The 22,935-nt window shown below is 45.5% G+C and overlaps 1 protein-coding gene across 4 annotated transcripts in view; it reads right to left on the reverse strand.

Annotated features, from left to right (window-relative positions):
* Positions 1-1,149: 1,149 nt before the first annotated feature.
* Positions 1,150-22,935, reverse strand: part of LOC311607877 (quinone oxidoreductase-like protein 2) — a 29,297-nt gene continuing 7,511 nt past the window's right edge. The window contains exons 6-11 of one of the 4 annotated variants that reach the window (XR_014782777.1): positions 22,293-22,374; positions 17,822-18,003; positions 14,875-15,103; positions 11,941-11,970; positions 7,587-8,607; positions 1,150-2,973 (exon numbers count right to left, since the gene is read on the reverse strand). Coding sequence is in view for 3 of the 4 variants with exons in the window: in XM_084800038.1 (XP_084656164.1) it covers positions 2,905-2,973; positions 11,941-11,970; positions 14,875-15,103; positions 17,822-18,003; positions 22,293-22,374 (592 nt within the window). In the remaining variant the exon portion in view is untranslated. Of the gene's footprint in view, positions 2,974-7,586; positions 8,608-10,470; positions 10,525-11,940; positions 11,971-14,874; positions 15,104-17,821; positions 18,004-22,292; positions 22,375-22,935 lie in introns of those variants that run through there. The other 3 variants (XM_084800038.1, XM_084800040.1, XM_084800039.1) reach the window with 3 other exon arrangements.

Consider the following 22,935-nt stretch of genomic DNA (forward strand, 5'->3'; position numbering starts at 1 on the left):
TGTTTCTTTAAGCATTCATCCTTATTTTTTTTCAAAACTCCTGTAAAGACAATGTTTGCCTATGTATATGTACATGGTATATGTATGTGTGGTATTTGTATTCACATGTAGTGTAGCGTATGTCATGAGTGCGGAAGCCCAAGGTTGATGTCAGATGTCTTCCTCACTCACTTTCCGCTTTATATTTTGAGGCAGGGTCTCTCACTGAACATGGAGCTTTAGTGATCACTAGTGCCTGTCTTCCTGACACTAGAATTACAGATGGACCACCACAAATGCCTGGTTTCTATGTAGGTTCTAGGGATCTAAACCCCAATCCCCATAAAGCTTTGCCCACTGAGCCATCCTCCTTGTCCCAGAGATGGCTGCTTTCAAGTGATCTACAGCAGTTACCAGACAGCAAAGGCTCTTGCCACATTTCTTGGCAAAGGACCCAATCAATACACAAGATGACCCACATGCATCCCTGTTTTATCAAGTGCCAGTTTACACTTCATCACACCGTCTCTTTCTTGATAATTATCATTCAGGTGCCGGGAGAAACAATATCGCTGCTTCTCGTACAATGAAGTCACGTCATGACAAACCCACTGCAAGTCAAGTTGCACAAGTTAGAAATGCATTTGCTACCTCTGCCTCACAGATCATCACAGGACACAAGGGACCACATGGGAGCTGCAGTAGCTGCTTCCAACATGAGGCAAGAGTACTGCAGCACAGCGTGCATTGCCAGCATGAGAAAAGACCAACGGTCAAAATTCAAAGTAAGGAGTCTACTGAGTGCCTATTGCTTTGACAGCTATCAGTTTAGGTTCAGTAAGAGACCCTGCTTCACGACATGATGTGGAGAGTGACTAAGGAAGACATCTGACATTGCCCTTGGCCTTCCATACCCATGACATGTACTGTATGTGCACGCGCACACACACACACACATACACACACACACACACACACACACACACACACACACACACAGCTCTCTCCCCTGAATCTATCAATTTACTTAGAAGTAATAGTAACTCATCTTTTTTTAAACACTGTTTTATTGTGGCAAAATATGCATAACATTTACTATTTCAACATTTTAAAAAACAATTGACAGTGTATACTTCAGTAGTTCATTTGGGCAATCGTCACTACCACTCATTTTCATAGTTTTTTTTTTTCATCTTCTCAACCTGAAACTCCACATGCTGTAAGTAGGTCCCTATTTCCCCCTGAAAGGAGTATCAAGCTTACCAGGATCTAGTCTAGGGACCCCTTATGAGCACCATCCTATTTTATCTCTTGTTAAATTTGATGATTCATGGCATCTGATATAAGTGCAATCACAGAACAAATGTCTTTTTAAATATGTACTATTTCATGTAGAATGGCCTTAAAGTTAATACATATTGTAGCATATCTGTTTCTGTTGTTCCTCTTTAAGGCTAAAAAATATTGTAATTTATGCATATTTATACAACACATATGCAAGATAATATATTGCATATATGCTATATATATCATATGTATATATAAATATGTTAGTATGCATATTTACACATTCACCTGTCAAAGGGCATTTGGGTTGTTTCCAGGGTGACATAGTCTTCCTTGAATCCCACAACTTAAGACTCCAGATAAGTTCAATTGAATGGTAAAAGGTATAGGAAGTCAACAGGTGACTCAGACATGGGACGTACTCTTCAGGGAATTTGTGACATGTTGTATGGAAAGGAGAGGAAATGGAAGAAACCGGAAGTCATCAATGGATTACCACTGCTAAGTGTTTTACCCAATTACTGCATGAACTGCCCGCAGCGACACTGAAAGGCAGCTATTGTAGCAGGAGCGTTACAGCAAGAAAAGCGAAATGCTGAGCCCCTGAGTAACCACCCCAGTGCAGGGAGGTTGGGACTCACACCCACATCTCAGATTCAGAAGCCTGTGTTCCTCCCGCTACACATGTCTCCCTGTGATTCAAGAAGAGTGTGGCGAGCCCTGGGGAGAAGTCAAAAAGGCAACAGAGGAAACACGTTCCTCACAGGGAAGGCACGTGGAGAATGCCAGGACTGCAGGTCAAAAAGGCCTTAGAGGTGGAGAAGAGGAAACTTCAGGAACAGAGGACAAGGGGGGCATCAGCAGAGGCATGCTTGGGGACCGGGGCAAGTGAGGAGATAAGGCTGGGAAGAGCGGGAAGGGAAACAGGCCACAGCACCTGCTCAGGGAGTCTCAGCCACACAGTGCAGAGAATGGTGAGACACTGCCAGTTTCCTGAGACAAGAAACAATCATAGCTGATTCAGGAAGACGCCACTGCGATCATGTGTAGCATGGATGAAGGGCATGGGAGAGTTTAGCTAAAGGAAGAGGCAGTTAGAAGATGACTGAAATCGCAGGTGAGACATAATCAGGATAGAAGAGGTGTTGGGGCCGGGCATGATGGCGCAGGCCTTTAATCCCAGCACTTGGGAGGCAGAGGCAGGCGGATTGCTGTGAGTTCAAGGCCAGCCTGGTCTACAAAATGAGTCCAGGACAGTCAAGGCTAACACAGAGAGGCCCTGTCTAGAAAAAACAAAAAAATAAAAGAGAGAGAGAGAGAGAGAGAGAGAGAGAGAGAGAGAAAGAAAAAGAAAAGAAAAGGAGGTGTGGGGGCAACAGACTTGGCAGTTGAAACACTTTGGTTGAGGTGAGCGTACATCCTTGCCTAGGACGTGTTCACCTCAGGAATCACTAACAGCTCCTTTTGTTCCCAGAAGGAGTCGAGTTTGGGCAAGAGCCTCTGTGATACACTGATGATGGGCAACAAGAAAGCAGAACCACAGGGAGTGACCCCAAGATGTGGCCCCTGGGTCAATAAGGCCCAGCCCTTTGGGATGCAGGAGGGAGATGAGGTTTGGGAATCCGCCCAGGTGAGGCTTCACTTGAGGGACAGGAGCACCTTGCCCGTGGATTTGCGCTGCATCACATGAAGGAAAGCATCGTTGATCTAAAAGAAATCCAAAATGGAATGAGTCAGGCTTATGCGTACTTCAGCAAGTATCTGTCAAACAGTCAATTATTAAAATATTACTGTTAAAATATTATTATTGAAATATTACTATTGAAGTAGTAAACTGCATCTCTATGAACCGTACATAACTATACAATGCCAACAAGGTCACCACAAATGCAACAAACACAATAATACTTAAGAATAACCAATCCACAGGCTGTCACCCCATCTAAGCTGATGATTTTCAATGTTGCCAGACAAAAAGTGCCAATAGGCAGAAAGTCTCCAGGCCAGTCCTTATTCTACTGGGAGAATTTTTTTACCAGCTTTTGAAAGAATGATATTCCTGGAAGAAGAATCAATGATTTTTTTAAAAAATTGTCATTTTTAAAAAATTATACCAGTTCCTCTGTACCTAAAATTACAACATATCATAAATCCTTTTTCAGAAGTTTAAGGTTATAAGGCAAATTATAAAGCACCCATAGTGTGAGATTGGTAGAAAAACAGAAATGTAGATTGACGGAACGGAACAGGGGGCCCCAAAACAGGACCACACGCACGGTCAAGGGACCTTTAGCAGGAGTGAAAGCAGCTCACTGAAGAAGGCAGAGAGCTGTCAGCAAAGAGTCCCGGTAAACTGGAGACCCACACTTGAAAAATAAATAAATAAATAAATAAATAAATAAATAAATGGCGAGACAGGCATTCACAAAAAATACCTCAGACCAGTTCATAAATTTAAGTGTAAGATACAAAATTATCCAAAAGAAGAACACTGAAAAAAAATCTAGTTCCCTTCAGGTTTCACAGTGAACTTTTGGATAGAGAATTAAAAGCACAACCAGGAGGGAATGACCAGCAAACAAGTTCATTAATACTCAGAATGACGCAACAGGTAAGGTGCTAACTACGCAACAGGTGAGATGACGTAACCGGTAAGGCGCTAACTATGCAAGCTTGGTGAACTGACTAAACGAAGTTGTCCTCTGGCCTCCACATGTTCGCTGTGACACATGCACCCACACATACACATAATTGTTTTCAGTTAAAACATTTGGGACTGCAGAGATAAAGTATTTGCCACAGAAGCAGGCAGACCTGACTTCGACCCCCCAGACCCACATGAAGAATCTAGCATGCACTTGTGACCACAGACCGGGAGGCAGAGACAGGAAGGTCCAGGAGTTCACTGGCAGTCGTTCTAGCCACATCACTGAGCTCCAGGTTCAATGAGAGACTCTGTCTCCAAAGCCAAGGTACAGAGCGAGTCAGGAAGTCATCTGGCGTCCACCTTTTATCTCCACATACACACACACATGTGTACATGCACCTACCTATGTACATGCACATACATGTAAGTATCCACTCTGAAGAAGACATTGTTAAACACATAAAAAGACAAGGCCTATGTGGCCTTGGATAAAAATCATTGCAAAACACATACCTAACAAAAGGAACAGATGGTAGAGATAGATGATGATACATAGATAGATAAAAAAAAAAGAGAGAGAAAGAGATGTCAGATATATAAATAGATGATAGACAGATGATAGATAGATAGATAGATAGATAGATAGATAGATAGATTAGATGTAAAGAAAGAGAATGTTTAAAACCCAATAATAAGGAAACACACAGCTCAAAACATGAGCAAAAAATCTGGACATCATACCAAAGAAGCACACAGATATCAATAAGTGCATACAAAGACACTCAGTAGACAGAGATTAAAAAGAAAACCAATAGCGAGACCCACTGTACACCTGTCAGAAAACACACATGACTATTCATAGCAATCTCATTCACCACTGGGAAAACCTGGGAACAACCAGTGCCCATCAATAGGCAGTTGTGTAAGCAACCTGGGAGACAGAGGCAGGGAGGAGAATCTCTGAGTTCAAGGCCAGCCTCATCTATGGAGTGAGTTCCAAGACAGCCAGGGCTACACAGAGAGACAGAGAGATCCTATCTAAGAAAAAAAGAAGAAAAAGAAAGAAAGAAGAACTATCAAGCCATAAAAAAGCCTTAAGTAAACGCTGCTAATAAAACAAGAACAACCAGAAGATGACTCCAACCACATGACATTCTGAAAAGGCCAAAACTAGAGAGATACCATGAAGGTCAGTGGTTGCCAATGACACAGGATAAGGGGCTGACTATGAAGATGTGGAGGCCAGGATTGTTTAAAGAAGCTATTCTGTAGCCTACGTAATAGCACTTACATAATATTAAGCACTTACAAAACCCACAGAGCTGCACCATGCCACACTCCTCATTGTGACTAACACCCTCGTGTGCAGGAGTTGGCTCATTGGTTGTGACAAACACACAACAGCAGTGCAAGAAGCTGAATAAGAGAGGGAACTTGTGACTGTGGAAGAGGGAGGATGAGCACTCTGTACTTCCTCTTGAATTTTTCTATGTACTTAAACTCACTTTTAAAATAATCTATAGATAATGATAAATGCAAAGGATAAAATTAAAAAGCAAAGAGTGGAATGAACAAAACCATCACTACTTGCAAACAGTATAATAATCAACACGGGAAAATGAATCAAAGCAACCAAAATAAGAAAGGCCATCACACCCATGGAATAAGAGATGAGCTTATAAAAGCTGCTAACTGGGTCTATAGCAGAAATATTAATGAGTAAGTGCAGCAGACGTGAACTACTGTCCTCAAAAAACAAAAATAGTAACATCTGTGAAAAATGGAAAGATTATTCATAAGATCTTATGGAAAACACTTTAAGCTCTACTCAAAGACATGAAAGATCTAAGCAAATAACTACACAGCCCTACTTACAGATAAGACAACTTCCGCACATATGAAAAGCAAGGACAAGGGTGTAAAGTTACTTTTCTATACATTAAAACATAATTCAGTACTACACACATAAGAGTTATATGATGCTAGCATACGAGCATTATATTTGAACCATGAAAAAAGAAAGTGGGGAGCAGATCTGTGTGTTCTGAAACTTGATGAAAATAGCACCCTGAATCATAGGAAAAAAGACTAAAAGGCTAAGAAACCGTGCTTGCTACAAATAGGGAGATAAACAGTAGTTAGGGGAATACTCATAGAAATTCACATTGTTCATACCTATGAAGCTGTTTATTACCGTACTTATTATGGTGTCACCATAAACTTCAAGGTTTATGGTGAGTAAGTTTGCAAACCACGGTGGATGCACACCATGCACCACTGCCCAGTTCTGGGAAACAACAGAGTAAACACAGAAACAGCAGCACCTGGGGGCTTAAGGCAACATGGTGTCGGACCATAAGACGCAGATCCAGATGAAGAGCATACCACCAGTTACGTAACTTAAAGAGAACATACAAGTACATCTGTGTGCTTTACAGGGTAATACCAACCTACAGAAATGCATCAAACATGCTGTAGACATGCGCTTGGAAGAAAGGAAAGAGTGAGGACAGACAGCGGGGAATGAGAGCAAATGGTATAAGAAAAGGTAAACATTTATAAGTATACAGATCTAACAGCAAAAATCCAACAATGAACGCCTGCTTTGGAAAGAGTTTGCTGGTTAAACAGCCCTTTCTATTTGAGATTCTCACACACACAAAAAAGTCACAGGCAAAATAAATAACTAAAAATAAGTAGAGAAATCAGTCAATCATGTCACTCTCCGTGAGCATGAAATCTCTGCACCTTAGGAGACCTTTCCACAGTGCAGACAGGCTCACTGGGAGGAGGAGGAGGAAGTCCAAGACAGATGTTAGGAGGAGCACTCATCCCCCGCTGCGAGCTCCAGGTGACTCACAGCCGCATGGCTCGCCCTGTCAGGTAAGAGACGCTCATTACTCAGGACTTGTCAGGGCCTCACAATAGAGAGCAGTTGAGAAAATAAGTATTATTGGAGATAGTGCTGAAGACGCCCCTGCAAGTGAATGTTAACATAAAAAGAAAGCTGTGGCTTCAAAAATGCTAAGTCTTGCTTTGAACCATTTTGCATATAAACCCTTTGTTTAAAAAAAAAAAAAAAACGAATTCCATATTTACCTGGCTTGCTACAGAGATAAGACTGTGTGGAAAACGTAATCTTATTTATCTGCCTCTTTTTCAGATGTCTCGTCTGGTTTCCATGTCCAGTTCCCACTTCTGTTTTGATTGCAATTGCTTCTAAGGGTAACTCGCTCCTGTGTGCTTGTACCGGGTGGTTCCCACCCAGCGCTGAGAAACAGAGAAGCGGTGGAGTCTGGGGCCGAGAGTTAAGGGAGGGCGATAAAGTCCTGGATGAGAGCCTGGGAGGCAAAACGCAAAGCTTCCAACCCATCTATTGAGAACTGCTACAGAGGTGCGAGGACACTGCCCTGCATCCTACAGGCTGTCAGATAGGGAGCCACAAAGTGTTGAAGAGGAGAAGCAAGCTGTCCCCAGAACACTGGTTCTCTGCCTTGGGGTGGGGGTGGGGGGAAGGGGCGGAGGATGAAGCTGTAATTAAATGTCTGGAGACTGGAGAGACACGCAACCTGAAATTTGAGGAAGGAAGAAATAATGCTTTTGTTTTAAGGTGAAGGTTCTGCTTTTGGAATTTTTAATTAGCTCATCAAGTAGGACTTATCAGAGTACTTACAGTTCCCCAAATACATCATGCTGATTCATGCCTCCCATTAGAGCTTGGCTTTTACCCTATCAGCACTCTTCTGAGGGCTTTCCAGCTGAAAAATAAACTCAAGGGCAAGACTAAGTCTTACATTTTTATGGACTGTCATACAGAATGTTCTCAGTGAGTGATGAAGAAAACAAAGTCATGAATAAATGAGTGAATGTATCTGAGGCTGAGTTGGGTTTCCTATTAAAAAGTGAAACGTTGTGGCTAATGGCACTGCTGAATGACATTATGATACAAACTGATCTGAACCCTCTTTTGAAAGTCAATCAATGAGTGTAATCCTAGCACTAGAGGAGGCAGAGGCAGGCAGACCTCTGTGAGTTTGAGGACAGCCTGGTGTACAGAGCAAGTTCCAGGACAGTCAGGACTACACAGAGGGAACTTGTCTCAAAAAAAACTTTTTAAAAAAAAAGTCAACTAACGATGGAAAGACAGCTCGGGGGGAAGGGTGCTTTCCTAGCATGTGAGAAGTCCCAGGGTCAAGTCCCGTGGTATCATAAAAAGAAAGTCAGTCGTTACATTCATCGGAAAAAAGATGCAGACTCATATAAACTGACAAAAAGATTCTCAAGATCACTGATCATTAGGAGAATACAATTCATATTCACAAACAAGTAACTTTATTCGTCTATTACTAAAGTGGCTAAAATTAAACAACTGATAATATTAAGTGCAGATACAAAACAATTCTGACTCTCCAGCATTGTTGGTAGGGAGTGTAAAATGGCTTAGCCCCTCAGGAGAACAGAAGAAGGCCTGATTAAAAGTCCAAAGTAGATTTGGAAATAGGGAGAAGCGAAATCCCAAAATGTTAAAGCACACAGCTCAACTTCTAGCCCACAAAATCTACCTGGGGGACTGGGTGCCAGTCCAGAATGCCCTGCTCATGGGGAAACTATGTGCCATGGCCTTCTATGGGAGTGGCATAAGGTGGCTTTGTCTTCAGAAATCCTGGGGTGTAGCAGCTGGAGCAGAGCGGTTTCTGAACAACGGAAGCAAAGAGAAAGAGCTTCTGGTGTAGTCAACCAGTTCCTTACCTACAGGCATCAGCAGTTGCTCTTTTAGAACTATGTTTAGGTTCCCTTTAAACAGACCTTGTAGAAACAATTGAAATCAAATTCTAGCCTTATGTCATTCTCACTTGATGACGTTATTTAAGTGCCATTGGAGGTGAGGGGAAATAATAAAGCCAGTTAAGAATCTGTATAAATTTTTAACATTAAGTATAGACTTAGCATACATCCTTCAAATCTCAATCCTGATACTCTGGTTTCTCTTCAGATCATATAAATCTTTCACCTTTTACAAATACCCAGCCTAAAAAAATAATAAAGCCATATTTCTACCAGAATGTACATGAATATTAGTCAAACCTGAAAACAGAAAAACCTATTAACTGGCAACTGAATAAACAGCCGTGGTATGTCCAGTCAATGAAATATCACTCTGCTTCTTTACAATAAAGTCTCCATTTAAAAAGAGAAAGAACTTCCACTCCGAAGCACAAGGGGTCTGGACAAACCTCCTAAGAATTATACAAAGTGAAAGAATCCAAAACCACGGGCTTGGAGAGGTGGCTCAGCAGTTAAGAGCACTGGCTGTTCTTCCAGATGACCTGGGTTCAATTCTCAGAACCCACATAGCACCCCACAACATGACTCTAGTCACAGGGGACCTGATGCCTTCTTCTGACCTCAATGGGCACCAGGCATGTGTGATGCACAGACATACATGCAGTTAAAACACCCCAAACACATAAAACATACATAAATTTAAATTTTAAGTAAATATATAAGTAAACACAAAATAATCCAACATCAAAAGGTCATGGACTACACAGCCATTTATATGATAGTCTAGAAAAGGCTAATTATAGAGGAGGAGAGGGAACAGACGAGTGATTGCTAGGGGGTATGGGGGAGGAAAGAAGGACGGATTACAAAGGGACACATGGAAGTCTTCTAACATGATAAAAGCAGATTATATCTTGACTGTCATGGGGTGGCTACATAATTGTATCTGTTCATCAGACTCAAAGAACTGTCTGGGTACAGGCACCATGCACCTGCAGTCTCAGCTGCTAGGGAGACTGTGGCAGGAGAGCCTCTTCAACTGAGGAGTTCAAAGTCAGACTGGGCGATACAGCAAGCTAGCCCGGTTCCTTAGGAATAAAGCCTAGTTAAGGCACTTATCTCCGTCACACTGTCCCCTCGAGACTCAGCGATCTATGGAGACGAGGAAGCAGAAAGACAGTAAGAGCTAGAGGTGATGACTTCAAGGAAGCAGTGTCTTCCAGACACAGCAGGGCAGATGCACATGTGAACTCACGGAAATGGTGAGAGTGCGCACGAGACTCTGAGCAAGCTTAAGACAGAGTCAGTTTCAGAATGGAGGAGGGAAGGTCAACATGAAGCCCCACCCCAAACCGGGAAGCTATTGGCATTGTATTGCTTCTGGGAAAAGGAAAGTCAGGTTTCTTCTGTGGAGTGACACCTGCGGAGTGACCGCACTCCAGGGCAAGCCCCACTTCCAAGAGCAGTCAGCCAACACAAACTGGATTTGATGGGCTTTAGGGGGGGCAAGGATAGAGAATATGAGTGACTGTAAAGTTGGGTAAATGGGAAGGCGGGGAACGTCCTGGGAGGAGCCAAAAAGAGGGATGAATATGATCAAAATATATTTATAAAATTCTCAAAGAATAAAAACATTACTTACAAAAAAGAAAAGAAAGAAAGTGATCTTTTTGTGGCACCTTCTAGGCAGTCAACCATGTCAAGATGAAGCTAAACATCTCTTTCCCAGCCACCAGCTGTCAGAAGCTCCTCACTGAAATGGATGATGAACACAAACTTCATACTTTCTAATGACAAGCACAGCCACGGATGTACCTGCTGATGCTCTGGGCGAAGAGCAAAAGGAAAGAAATCAGTGGTGGGAATGACAAAACAAGATTTTCCCATCAAGCACCATGTCTTGACCCACTGCAGAGTGTGCTGTTAAGTAAGGGCATTCTTGTTAGAGACCAAGGAAAACTGGAGAGAAGAAGAACACGTCTGTTCAGGGATGCATTGTGGATGCTAAGCTGAGTGTTCTCAACTTGGTAAAAGAGAGACGGGGTGGGGGATTAAGAATCCTGGACTGACAGGCAGTGCTGTGCCTCATGGTTGGGGCCCCAAAGACCCAGCAGACTTCAAAAGCTTTTCAGTCCCTCCTTTAAAGAACATGATGTCCACCAGTATGCTGTCAGAAAGCCCTTAAACAAAGAAGGTAAGAAGCCCAGGACCAAAGCCCCCAGTATTCAGCATCTTGTCACTCCACATGTCCTGCAACACAAGTGCTCAAAAGAAACAACACAGTAAGAAAAACAAGGAGGAGGCTGCAGAATGTGCTAAACTTCTGGCCAAGAGAATGAGAGAAGCCAAAGAAAAATGTCAGGAACAGATTGCCAAGAGACGTAGGCTGTCTTCACCGAGAGCTTCTACTTATAAGTCTGAGTCCAGTCAAAAATAAATCTTTAAGGGTAACAAATAAATGATCAGAGCATCACACACACACACACACACACACACACACACACACACACACACACACACACACACACACACTAATGCTTCATTGAGGATTGCAATTCCAGGGCAGCAAGGGTACTGGGAAAGGGAAACCCAATCAAAGGAAGATGCAAAGTGCATGAGGGTGTGTTCCGGATCCTCAACTGGTTGCAGCTTCAGAGGTACACAGACCCACCTGCTCATATGGGACCTCTCCGGAGAAGCCATGTAAAACAGTCAGTGGGAAGAAAAATAAAGCAATTTACCCACTGACTTCCATTCCTCATGGTACACGCTACGTCTCTCACTGCATTACCAGGCCTTGTGCTGTTCCTGGGGGAAACAGAGGCTTCTGTGACTCCATTAGCTCAAGTGTCTGCTCCACAGCTGTAGCAGCTGGGAAGAGTACTGTGGAGGCCTTGGCTGTAAGATCTGCCTAGCTCCAGGGAACAAGAGACTCTGGTGTGGAAGGAGCCGCCTCCTGGAATAGCCGCCAAGGCTGTATGACAGCAGACCCCCTGTAAGGAGCATCCCAGGGAAGTGTGACAAGCAGCCAAGTGGCCGGGGGCAGAGGTCAGAGGGCACATTAGAGGTAGAGATAGCAGAGATGAGAATCTCCACAAACTGGGTCTGGTCAGTGGAATGATTACCATAGTATCTGAAGCTTTGGGTTTTTGTTTTTTTTTTTTAGGAATATTCCGCCTGCACAGGGGAACCCTGAAGCAAACAATTTCTAGTCATTAATTCTATTCATATGACAACCTCACCTGACCGTTAGATAAGGAACAGTCGCAGACCTGTGAGACATAAGTGCAGTGTTAGGTCAGGATGTGTGCATCCCGATTCATAAAGAAAACATCAAATGCTTTCCTCGGAACAGATCATAGGCCGGTATGTAATCCACCCAGCACAGCACAGATCTCAACTGACAGTAAGCAGTTCCGTTCCAAGCTTAAATTCAAAACCCAAAGACTATGGCTCTAACCCTGCCCTCCGTGTGTATTATCTTACTTAATTCTCACAACTGCCCCACTGTAAATGAGGACAGGACAAAAGATGTCTAAGTTACTCACAGCCAGAATCTGGACTCTGGGGCTCTGAGCTCAGGAAGTCATTCAACAAATACACAAGTGACGGCAGCTGGAGGCTATAGCTGGAGAGGCAGGGAGAGCGCACAGCCCTGCCTACATGAGGCTGTGCTCTCTGGGAAAGGCAACGTAAACAGGAATTACAAAGAAAGAGAGGAACAGGGTGCCACTAAGGTACAAGTTCCAGCCCACTAAAAGAGCAACAGTGCAAAGTTTATTGTCATAGGAACATAAACTATCAAGGGCCCATCCGAAAAAGCACCAAGCGTTCAGACACTGCGTAGGTTTTATAAGTTCAGCAATTATTTCCTAATCCCAACAGGTTTTGACAAACAACTAATGTTTAAATCAAAAATAAGGTTCCGTAAAATCAATTATATATTCACTTAGCCTCTTGGTTTTTAAGCAAACAAAATGTACAAAGTGTCCCTGCTTAAGTAAACACAAGAGCCCTGGTGGTTTTAATTAAGAGATAGTTCTTTTGTGTAGCTATTTCTATGACAGTTAGTCATATAGTCCTCGGACGATAGTATACACTATGTTCTGGCTGTGGTGGCACACATCTTTGATAATCCCAGCACTCATGAGGCAGCAGAAGTAGGCAGATTTCTCTGAGTTCCAAGCCAGCCAATGAGAGCTACAGAGTGAGACCCTGTCTTTAAAAAGAACAACAAAAATAAAAGACTACCGTATGTACCAACTCACTTGGTTCATTTAGAGAGAATGTGACATGGTTATAAGCAGAAAGATTCTGGTGTCCAACCACGTATGCCTACACATCATCTCTGCACAGCACACCCCTGGGCAGCTGCCTCAGCTTCTAAGTCCAAGTTCTTCACCAGTGAAAAGAGATTAACCAGCGGTAGAACAAGAGTTTCTCAGAATGTTAAATGAATTCATACATACAAAGTGCTTGGCCTCCGGTGCCTCTCTGAAGTGTCTGCCTGGTCGCAGACATACACAGAGAAGAAACAGTAAATGTGTGGTGTGTGGGTGGGCTTGGTGTTAGGGAGCCCGGCTCGGCGGAAGGCCACAGCGAGCACCCAGGTCCGCAGAGGGGCAGAGCCAGGCATTCCTAGGAAAGGGCCCTTCCTGGGAGGCAGAAAGGCAAATGGAGGCTGACAGACAGTAATTAGAGCTAATTCGTGTTTGGGAGGGAAAAACAGCAATGTGGACAATTAGAGTGAGTCTTTTTCCATGCCTCAGCAACACTGAAAACACATCACTGGAGAGGGGAGACCTACAACTACCACTTGCTTCTCTCATCAGTCCCTGCTTCTACCAAGTGGTACTGCCTTGGGGTGACAGAAAGCCAAAGCCAGAAAGAGACCCGGAAGTTACCCACACTGGTGGCCTTCAAGCGTTTAGGCCACAAAATCCTATTCTTAAAAGAAAAGTATGAATGAAAAAAGTGAAAGCATGCAACCGCTTAGGCTTCTGAAGACATGTGGCCAGCAGAGGCCAGCAGCTGTGGTCTCTACCTCCACCACATCCCCACCACGACTCCTGAAACAGCATCTGAGAGCCACAGATTGACAGCCCGCTGCTTGATTCTGCAGTAGACACTGAAGGTCAGGAGGCAGGGGTGGGGGGCGGGGGGTTGGGGTAGGGGATATGGAGGTGGGGAGCTGGGGGTTGGGGGGGGGGGAGTACAGGGTCTGCTCCGTACACTGCAGGCAAAGAGGGCTAGCGGCAAAAACAACCAGTTCTCTAACTGCCAGTCAGAGCCTCTCTCAACAGTTTGCCACTTTCCTGACTCACACACCAAAAAGATAAAGGACACAAACAGCGTCCAGAGACTGTGCCTAGTCACCGGAACAGAACACAGGCGGGAGGGTGGTGATCCATGAAGCGTGGCATCGAACCTCTGCTAATCCACAACTCAACAGGACATGGCCTTCATCACTGACCAGAGCTACCAAACAGGTTTGGTTTGGTTTTTTTTTGTTTTGTTTTGTTTTTTAACATTAAAACAAATTAAGGGGAAAAAAATCCTGAGAAAGGCAGGCATCACAGGAAATGCCTAGGAAACTCACATTCACAGCCAGGCTGCTATGCATGCACACAGTTCTGCTGGGGAGGAAGTTTAAATCACACTAATGAGACTGCGGGAAATGAAAACAGCTAGAGAATAACCAACGAGTTAAGTGCAGTGACGAATGAATGCATTAGTGTCTTCTGATGCCCAGCGTGACTTATGTGCCGGTCACAGTACACGGCTCACATCATCTGGCTATACTTTGAGGCATCCATATTTGAAAACCAAAGGTCAGGTCAAGTGGGACTCTGTGTTGCAACGTTCAAGGTCCAAATCAACACATGTAAATTATTTTCTAAAGCTCTGTAACTTTCCTCCATTTGAGTCACCAGTGATAGATAGAGCCCTCAAAATCCTGCATCTATGTTGCAAGCCAGGAGATGGGCAGGAATCTGGACACGCTGAAGCCTGTGACACTCCACTAGTTCCTATGGACATCCCAGCATGCTCAGGAGAGCATTTTCACCTCTTCAGTCCATAAAAGGACCGGTTATGGTACTCAGAGATAAGGCTGCCAGATTTGACGGGTTATTTCCCAGCTTTATCTGCCGCGCATTCCTTACGCATTGTCTCACCTTGTCCAGTCTGAAGACTGCCCCGGTGTGTGGGTGGATCAGCCCTTGCTGGCAGTACTGCAGGGCGGAGGCCATGCTCTCGGAAAACCTGGCGAAGTCCTGGTGTTGGTAGCGACCCCAGAACAGGCCCATGGCGGAGATGTTCTTCAGGAGCAAAAGGTTGCTGGGCACGGATGCGATGTTTCCTCCAGCGAATCCCAGCACCACAATCCTGCCCTCCCATGCCAGGCTGAGGGCGAGGAGGAGGGGGAAAAGGTTAAGAAGCTTTGGACAGGGCTGGGCAGATGGCTCAGTCTATAAAGTGCTTGTAGAACAAGCATGAGAACCTGTGTTCTGAACCCCAAAACTCACATAAAAAGCCAGACATGGTGGTGTGTACCCACAGTCCCAGCACTGGAGGTCCTGAGACAGGCAGATACCAGGGGTCCCTGGACAGCCAGACTAAGATGGTAACCTCTGTGTTCGGTGGGAGACCCTGTTCCAAAAAATCAGGTGGAGAGGAATAGAAAAAGAGACCTACACCGGGTGTAGTGGTGTATGCCTGTAACCCCCCTACTCAGGGAGGCAGAAGCAGGCAGATCTCTATGAGTTCAAGAGGCCAGCCTGGTCTACAAAGTGAGTCCAGGATAGTCAACACTACACAGAGAAAAGTTGTCTTGAAAAAAAGAAAGGAAAGAAGGAAGGAAGACAGGCAGGCAGGCAGACAGACAGGCAGACAAACAGATAGACAGACAAGACAAGATAGAAAAAGAGACCTAACACCAACCTTTGGCCTCCACACAAGCATACATGGGCAGGTACACTGCCCTGAACATGTGCATGCACACACACACACACACACACACACGAGACACAGAGAGAACAATGGACATGTATGCCCATCAAGACGGTTACTATTTTATAAAAAAGAGAAAAATAAAATAAAATACTTGTTAGCAAGGCTATGGAAAAACTGAGATGTTCTACAGATGAGACTTATTTCAAAATGGGGGCTACTGTAATGGAAAATAGTATGACTTTTCCTCAAATTTTTTAAAAATACATTTGCCGGGTGGTAATGGCACATGTCACTAATCCCAGCACTTGGGAGGCAGAGGCAGGGTAGATGGCAGTAAGTTCGAAACCAGCCTGGTCTACAAAGTGAGTCCAGGACAGCCAGAGCTACAAAGGGAAACCTTGTCTCGAAAAAAATATAGTAATAATAATTATTATTATTTTTAAATACATTCAGTAATTCTATTCCTGGGTATATTTAAGAGAGCTGAAAGCAGGACACGGAGAGTCTCTGTGTACACCCATATCCATGACAGCATCATCCCCAAATAGCCAAGAGGTATAAACAAGCCAAGTATCCTCAACAGATGAAAGGATAAAGTGTGACATACACATACACACACACACACACACACACACACACACACACACACACACACACACAAGTATTCAGCCTCTGCAAGGAAGGAAATCCTGTCACATGCTGTCCCACAGGTGACCTTTGGGACAGTGGGCTTTAGAATCGAGGCTGTCTCTTCAACTGTAGAAGGATGCTGGGTCTCAACCAATGTCACTCTGTGGATTTTATTTCAAGACAAGTTGACTTGAAGATTTTGAACTTAGGCAGCAGGAGTAAGACAGATGATGAAATGAGGAGTGAATTTAAACAAAGACACTTTAGGACTCCTTAGGGCATGGTGTGCCTTTAGAGAATTCTCAATCATCTACAAAAATTCCCAGGTTTTCTGCAGCCTACTGTGAACAGTACCACAGAGCATGCTGCATGTGAGCTCTAAACAACAGCTTTGCACAGGGCTCTGATAGAAGAGATGTGCATGATTGTCCAGTTCAGGGTTTCTTGGAGGTTTGGAGGTTGCTGTTGTTGTTGCTGTTGTTGCTGTTGTTGCTGTTGTTGTTGTTGTTGTTGTTGTTTTTCCGAATGGCACAAGAGGAGTAGGTGCACTTGGTCCCTGCACTCCTTCTCTGCTTCTTCGCCAAGCATAGGACCAGCACCGTGAGTGACAACAGTGGCCATGTGTCTGCCCCCCACCCCCACCCCAGCTCAGGGGATCCCTCCTGGATCCATTCCAGGGATGAGTGGGGGTCCTCCCCAGCTCAGGGGATCCCTCCTGGATCCTTTTCAGGGCTAAATGGGGATCCTCCTGTGGGCAGGCTGCTTGTGCTGCTCTGGTTTTCCTGCTTCAAACTGAGATAAACTACAAAGCCTACAAAGCATGGGTGTGAAAAATGAAACCAGGCCAGGTGTGGGACGTGCAGGGGGATCAAGAGTTTAAGGCCAGCCTTGGCTACAGAGTGAGTTTCAGGACAGCACAGCAAATACCCTGTCTTAAGATATCCAGGAGGACAGGGAAGTGGGAAGGAGAAAAGACAGGTGGGAGCACTGCTCTCACAGCCCACCGGAAGCCCTGGGTGAAACACGGGGAACCGGAAAGATAAAACAATCCCACCGAGTCTCCAGTGACACAGTCAGTCAAGCGGAAGAAGTCCACAGCTGGCTGCTGCAGGACCTGTGCCATCAGAAGGGCCCAGCACATAATCAGTGGGGAATGGGGAACTGCAACCACAGCAGTCCCAGCATCTGAACAATGATCTCCCCGGGACCCCGCACCCCCATGTATTTAAAGCAGCCTAGTGGGAGGCCAGAGAGCTGGATTTAACACATGGATAATTTCTCAAGTCCTTGGCATTGCCAACCAGAGAGTCTGCAGTCATTTTTTTTTTTGACTGTTTTCCAGTTGAGTATTTTGTTTTTACTATATTTAAGCATTTCCTGATTTCCTCTGCTTCTGTTCCTTGTCACCCACCCACTCAGCTATTCTCGTTGATGCTGATGCCTACAGGAGACATGAGCAGCACAGGCAGAGGGAAAGCCAGCTGGGAGATGGAGATGCAGGAAGGTGCTGGGGAGCCCCGGACAGAGCAGTGCACGCACCTGCGGAGCGACTCCAGGAAGACGTCTCCTCCCACCATGTCAATGGCCACGTTCACCCCACCGCTGCCCACCAGCTTCCTCACTGCCTCCTTCAGGCTGCCCTGGCTGTAGTTCACGCTGGACTGTGCACCCCTCTGCATCGCCAGCTTGCACTTCTCGTCGCTTCCAGCCGCAGCTATGACCTGAATGTAAACACAAGGTTTCCGATGGTCCAGATCATGTTGTAGGAGGGGTACACCCCACCAACCTAGACGTCAGCATTTCTCAAGGAGCTTTTCCCGCCCAAGCGTCGGCCTTGACCCCAACACTCACAGCACCCGCTGGCCTTTCCATGTACCATTAAGCTCTGAAGTGCACGGTTCGAGGAACCCCACAGGGCTAGTTAGGAGATGGTTTAAAAGGCAATGGAAGTTTTCTCCAACTCCAAATGAAAACTACCATTTAGTGAGCACACGGTAAGAACACAAGCTGGACATCACACGTGGAGTCAAGAGTGTAAAATGCGGTTTGGGGTAGGGAAGGAGAGAGGTTCCACAAGCACAAACCAGATATATCCAGCCTAGATGTCGAAGATCAGGAAAGCCTTCCCAGAGGATGAACATAACCCAGGGGAAATTCCTGAAGCCAGATAGACCAGGGTTCAAACTCTGCCTCTTCTACTCAGCAGCTGTGTCGCCTTAGGCCCATACTTAGGAAGAACTACCACACTGTGCGACTGTTTCCCAGGCACTCTTCTAAATGCCTTAGGTAGAGCAATAATTCCTTTACTCATGATAGCTCAATAAAACACACACCATTACCTCCCAGTTACCGACAGAGAAACTGAGGCAAGAGAAGTTAAGTAAATTATGTAAATTATGCAAAAAAAAAAATCTCACACAGCTGAGACTCAAATCCAGGGAACTTACTTCTCCACATACTTAACCTCTGCACTGCTTGACAGTGTCTCTGGTCTTAGCTACCTTATCAGTCCAAGAAAGCAAAAAACACCGTGCCAGGCGCAATGGCGCACACCTTTAATCCCAGCACTCGGGAGCCAGAGGCAGGCAGATCATTGTGCATTCAAGGCCAGCCTGGTCTACAAAGTGAGTCCAGGACAGCCAAGGCTAACACAGAGAGACCCTGTCTCAAAACATCAAAAACAAACAAACAAACAAACAAAAACCCCACAAAGAAAACAAAAGAAAGTACTTCTAAAGTTAAGTGGAATACTGACTACAAAGCTCCGGGGTGGGGGTTGGGATGGGCGGAGTAAGTAAGTTACAGCTATTGTCAGATATGCAATCCTTATTCTATTTAAGCTTCAGAGGAACACCATGGGGATGACATAACAACTGCCACTCCGTTGCTGCAGAGGTACAGACTCAGAGAGATTAAGCAGTGTCACCCAAGTAGTAGGTGGCAGAACAGCTCTCCAAAGCCTTACTCCAAAGTGCATGACCTTTCTGCTCTGCTATCCTTGGGGAAACTCACGCCGAAGGCCCAAGACATACGACACAGATACGTGTGGCAAGTCCAGGATCTGGAATGTTCCGAAGCTGCAAGCACTGAAGCGTTACCTAGAGGTGCCTTGTCAGAGAGAACACCCACCACGGAAGTCCATGGTGACGCTCAGAACCTGCAACTCGTGTAGCCTGAAGGCCATTTGGGTTTGACTGGTACTTGGGGGCCTTTTCTTGTCCTGTTAAGGCGGGTGAGATAGTGCTACGCAGCGCAGGCTAGCCTCTACCTTTCCACCCTCCTTCCCCGGCCCTCTGATGCTGGGAATAACAGGGGTATCACACACCACCACCCTTGGATGCAAAGAAGCTTTTTTTTTCCTTTTTTCTTTTTTGTTTGTTGGTTTTTATGGTGCTTACACATGACACCCGAATACTCTGCCGCTGATCTACGCCTGCTAAGCCATGCCTGTGTTTCTACGATAGCCTTTCTCACAAGCACGGAGGTAGAGCTATCTCTCTCAGCACTCAAAAGATTTCCAGATTTCAGTCAGTACTGCAAAGTGTAGATGTTCGGGTGAGGGATATTCAGCCTGCACTGCACAAGAAGAGTCTTGCCCAGAAGACCACAGTGTGAAGCCGGTCGCAGTGGGGTGTGCTACAAGCCCATCTGTCTGCAAGGCTGGAGCAGGAGAATCAAGAGTCTGCAGCCAGCTGAGCACGGTGGCGCATGCTGGTAATCCCAGCGCTTGGGGAGGCAGAGGTAGGTGGATCTCTGTGAGTTCAAGGGCAACCTGATCTACTAAACAAGTCCAGGACAGTCAAGACAACACAGAGAAACCCTGTCTCAAAAAAAAAAAAAAAAAAAAAAAAAAAAAAGAATCTGAAGCCAGCCTAGGCAATGAAGTAAGACCCAGTCTCATTTTTATTGCCCCATTCTACTGACCATTTTCAACTATTATTCATTTCAGCATTACTATGTATATGTGATGGTTAAATTCTCTTTGAGTTAGATATACTAACTTTCTTTGTTATTGGGCATTAAATAAAATCTTTGGCATGTTAAAAGAAAATGTAGGGCTGTAGAGATGGCTCAGAGGTTAAGAGCACTGTCTGCTCTTCCAAAGGTCCTGAGTTCAATTCCCAGCAACCACACGGTGGCTCACAACCATCTATAGTAAGATCTGGTGCCCTCTTCTGGCGCCCAGGCACACATGCAGGCAGAACACAGTATATGTAATAAATAAATAAATCTTTAAAAAATAAAATAAAATAAAAAGACTCAAACGCTCCCTTAAAACAGCACAGTTTACTGAGGGCTAGTCCCACATAGGGCCATGGTGAGCCGAGACACCAGACTAGGGCTGGGCACCCGGTCCTGTGCACAGATCGTCACCAGTGAGACCTACAGTGAGTCGCTTTCTCTCTTGGCGTGTCACTTTCTTGATGTGTGAAGTAGACAATAAACACTTAGAGGGGTGGTGTGAGGACCGGGGTTAAGATGGCCGCTTCAGAGGCGTCCTGGAAACAGCATGCAATGCTGTGAGGAGGAGGTGTGAGCCGATGACCTGTGCCAAGCAGGGGGCACGGAAGCATTTTAAACTTTTATTTGTGTTTACTTATGCTTCAAAAGAAGATATAGCTCAGATGAATTTTAGTATCTGGATTTAAGCAAATTTTCCTATTTAATCTCTTAGAACTAAATAAATAGTATAATTCTATCTTCTGAGAAATGCTAAATAGACAGAGACTAATTATGATCTCTCTCCCCGAGGGAGCCCGCGGCCCTTCCTGATAACACGAAATGTGTTAATATTCCACAAGAAACCTCTTAGCCCCTGAGGTCGTTCTCAGAACCCACATCTCTCTCCCCAAAGAAACCAAGGCGAGAAAGAGATGCTGCCTAACGCCATCCACACCCCATCAGACTTCTATTTCTCCAGACTGTCTTTCCATCCCAGCCACGTGTGGCACAGGAACCTCGCACTCAGCATGGCCGAAACTGCTCTCCACGTCCTCCTGTGCTCTCACTCTCGATAAATGCCAATTCCAAAAGTTAACTTCGCTTCTTCCCACTCGTTGTCTAACAATAGCACGCGGGACGGGGCTTGTTGGAGACACGTACTGACACACCACATCTGACAGGCACAGTGCACACAGACCCTCAGTCTTCCCAGCAGCTCTGTGGAAGCAGCATCTCCCCAGTGAGGCAGCAGAGCTGGGCTGTGAACCTCCCTCCAGGACCTTTAAAGCCTTCCTCTGACTCATAGGTTGCCCTCTGGTCTATGGCTTCTCTCTCCCCCCCCCCACCCCCACCCCACCCCCCTCTCTCTCTCTCTCTCTCTCTCCCTCTCTCTCCCTCTCTCTCCCTCTCTGTCTCTCTCTTTCTCTCTCTCTCTCTCTCTCTCTCTCTCTCTCTCTCTCTCTTTCTCCACTTCTGTGATCTCTATTGCCTTGGTCCAGGTCTCATAACCTCTGGCCTACACAACAAATCTGCCCTTCTGCCACCATCACCTGGGCCTAGTCATGAGCCTTGCAGACACTCTTCTTGCCTTTCTGAGGATTACAGTGCAGGAGAAGGGGAGAGAGAGATTGACCCGCAGTGGCCCACGTAAGGAGCGATCACACAGTGCGGTGTGCACTAAGAAACAGAAGCGTAGGGTGTTATCAGATCACATATAAGCAATAGGAAGAGGAGACTGACCTCGCCTGAGGCTAGAGATACCTGAAAAGGTGGCAGGAGTTGAAATCTAAACCAGAGGGAGACAGTTCAGAGCGCTGCAGGTAGAGAAAAGAGCATCTGCAGAGCTCACGGTGGGAGGCAGTGCTTGCCAGGTTCCGCTATCTGAAGGACCAAGCGGTACACAGCTAGGTCTCTCTGTTCGGCAGGAAGGTAGGCAGATGGCAAGACCCTACTCTAAGTACTGTATGTCCCCGGTGCCCTTCCCATGACACTCGATAAGTGGATTAGTCTATTTCACACCTAAACACGGGAGTTAATTTTTTTTTTTAATACTCTAACATGCAAATACCTTGGCCTGGAGAACATTTGTCGCCACATCTATCACTGCAAGGCCTGTGGCTCCGGCGGCTGCTGTCACTAAAACAGTTTCTCTGCGGCAAGGGAAGAGAATCGTTACTGCAGAGACCTCCAAAGCTCGACCAGTGGTAAGATTCCAGGGACGAGGAGGACAGGGCACCTTACGGCTGGAACGTTAGAGCCCTTTCATTCAAATCTTCGAGTAGCATCCACTCTCCAGCCTTGAGGGGCAGGATCCGCATGACTTCCGGATCAGTGCTAACCTAGTCTGCTTCTGGAGACTTCGAAGAAAAGGGTCACTCGATCCCTCTACACAGCCTCTTTCTCACAGTAGCACCTGTCCCTCTGAGCAGCCGTACCAACGCGTGCTTCAGAAATTTCCGCCCTACGACCATTCTCACACTGAACACTGCCTGACTTGAGAATGTGGTGGTCATGTGGTAGCCGCTGCTCAGATGAAGCTACCAGTGGGGAGCAACTCTGAAGGCCAGTTCTCTGAACAGATGAAGAGCCAGTTTCCCAAGTAGAGGGAGGATTTCAGAACTTTTTTTTTTCAGAACTTTTAAATGTAAAGTATCCATAGCCAGGAAGTGGTACCACATGCCTTTAGTCTCAGCACTTGGGAGGGAGAGGCA

Source organism: Acomys minous (assembly GCF_964271855.1).
Source record: "Acomys minous genome assembly, chromosome: 1".
NCBI classification, from domain to species: Eukaryota; Metazoa; Chordata; class Mammalia; order Rodentia; family Muridae; genus Acomys; species Acomys minous.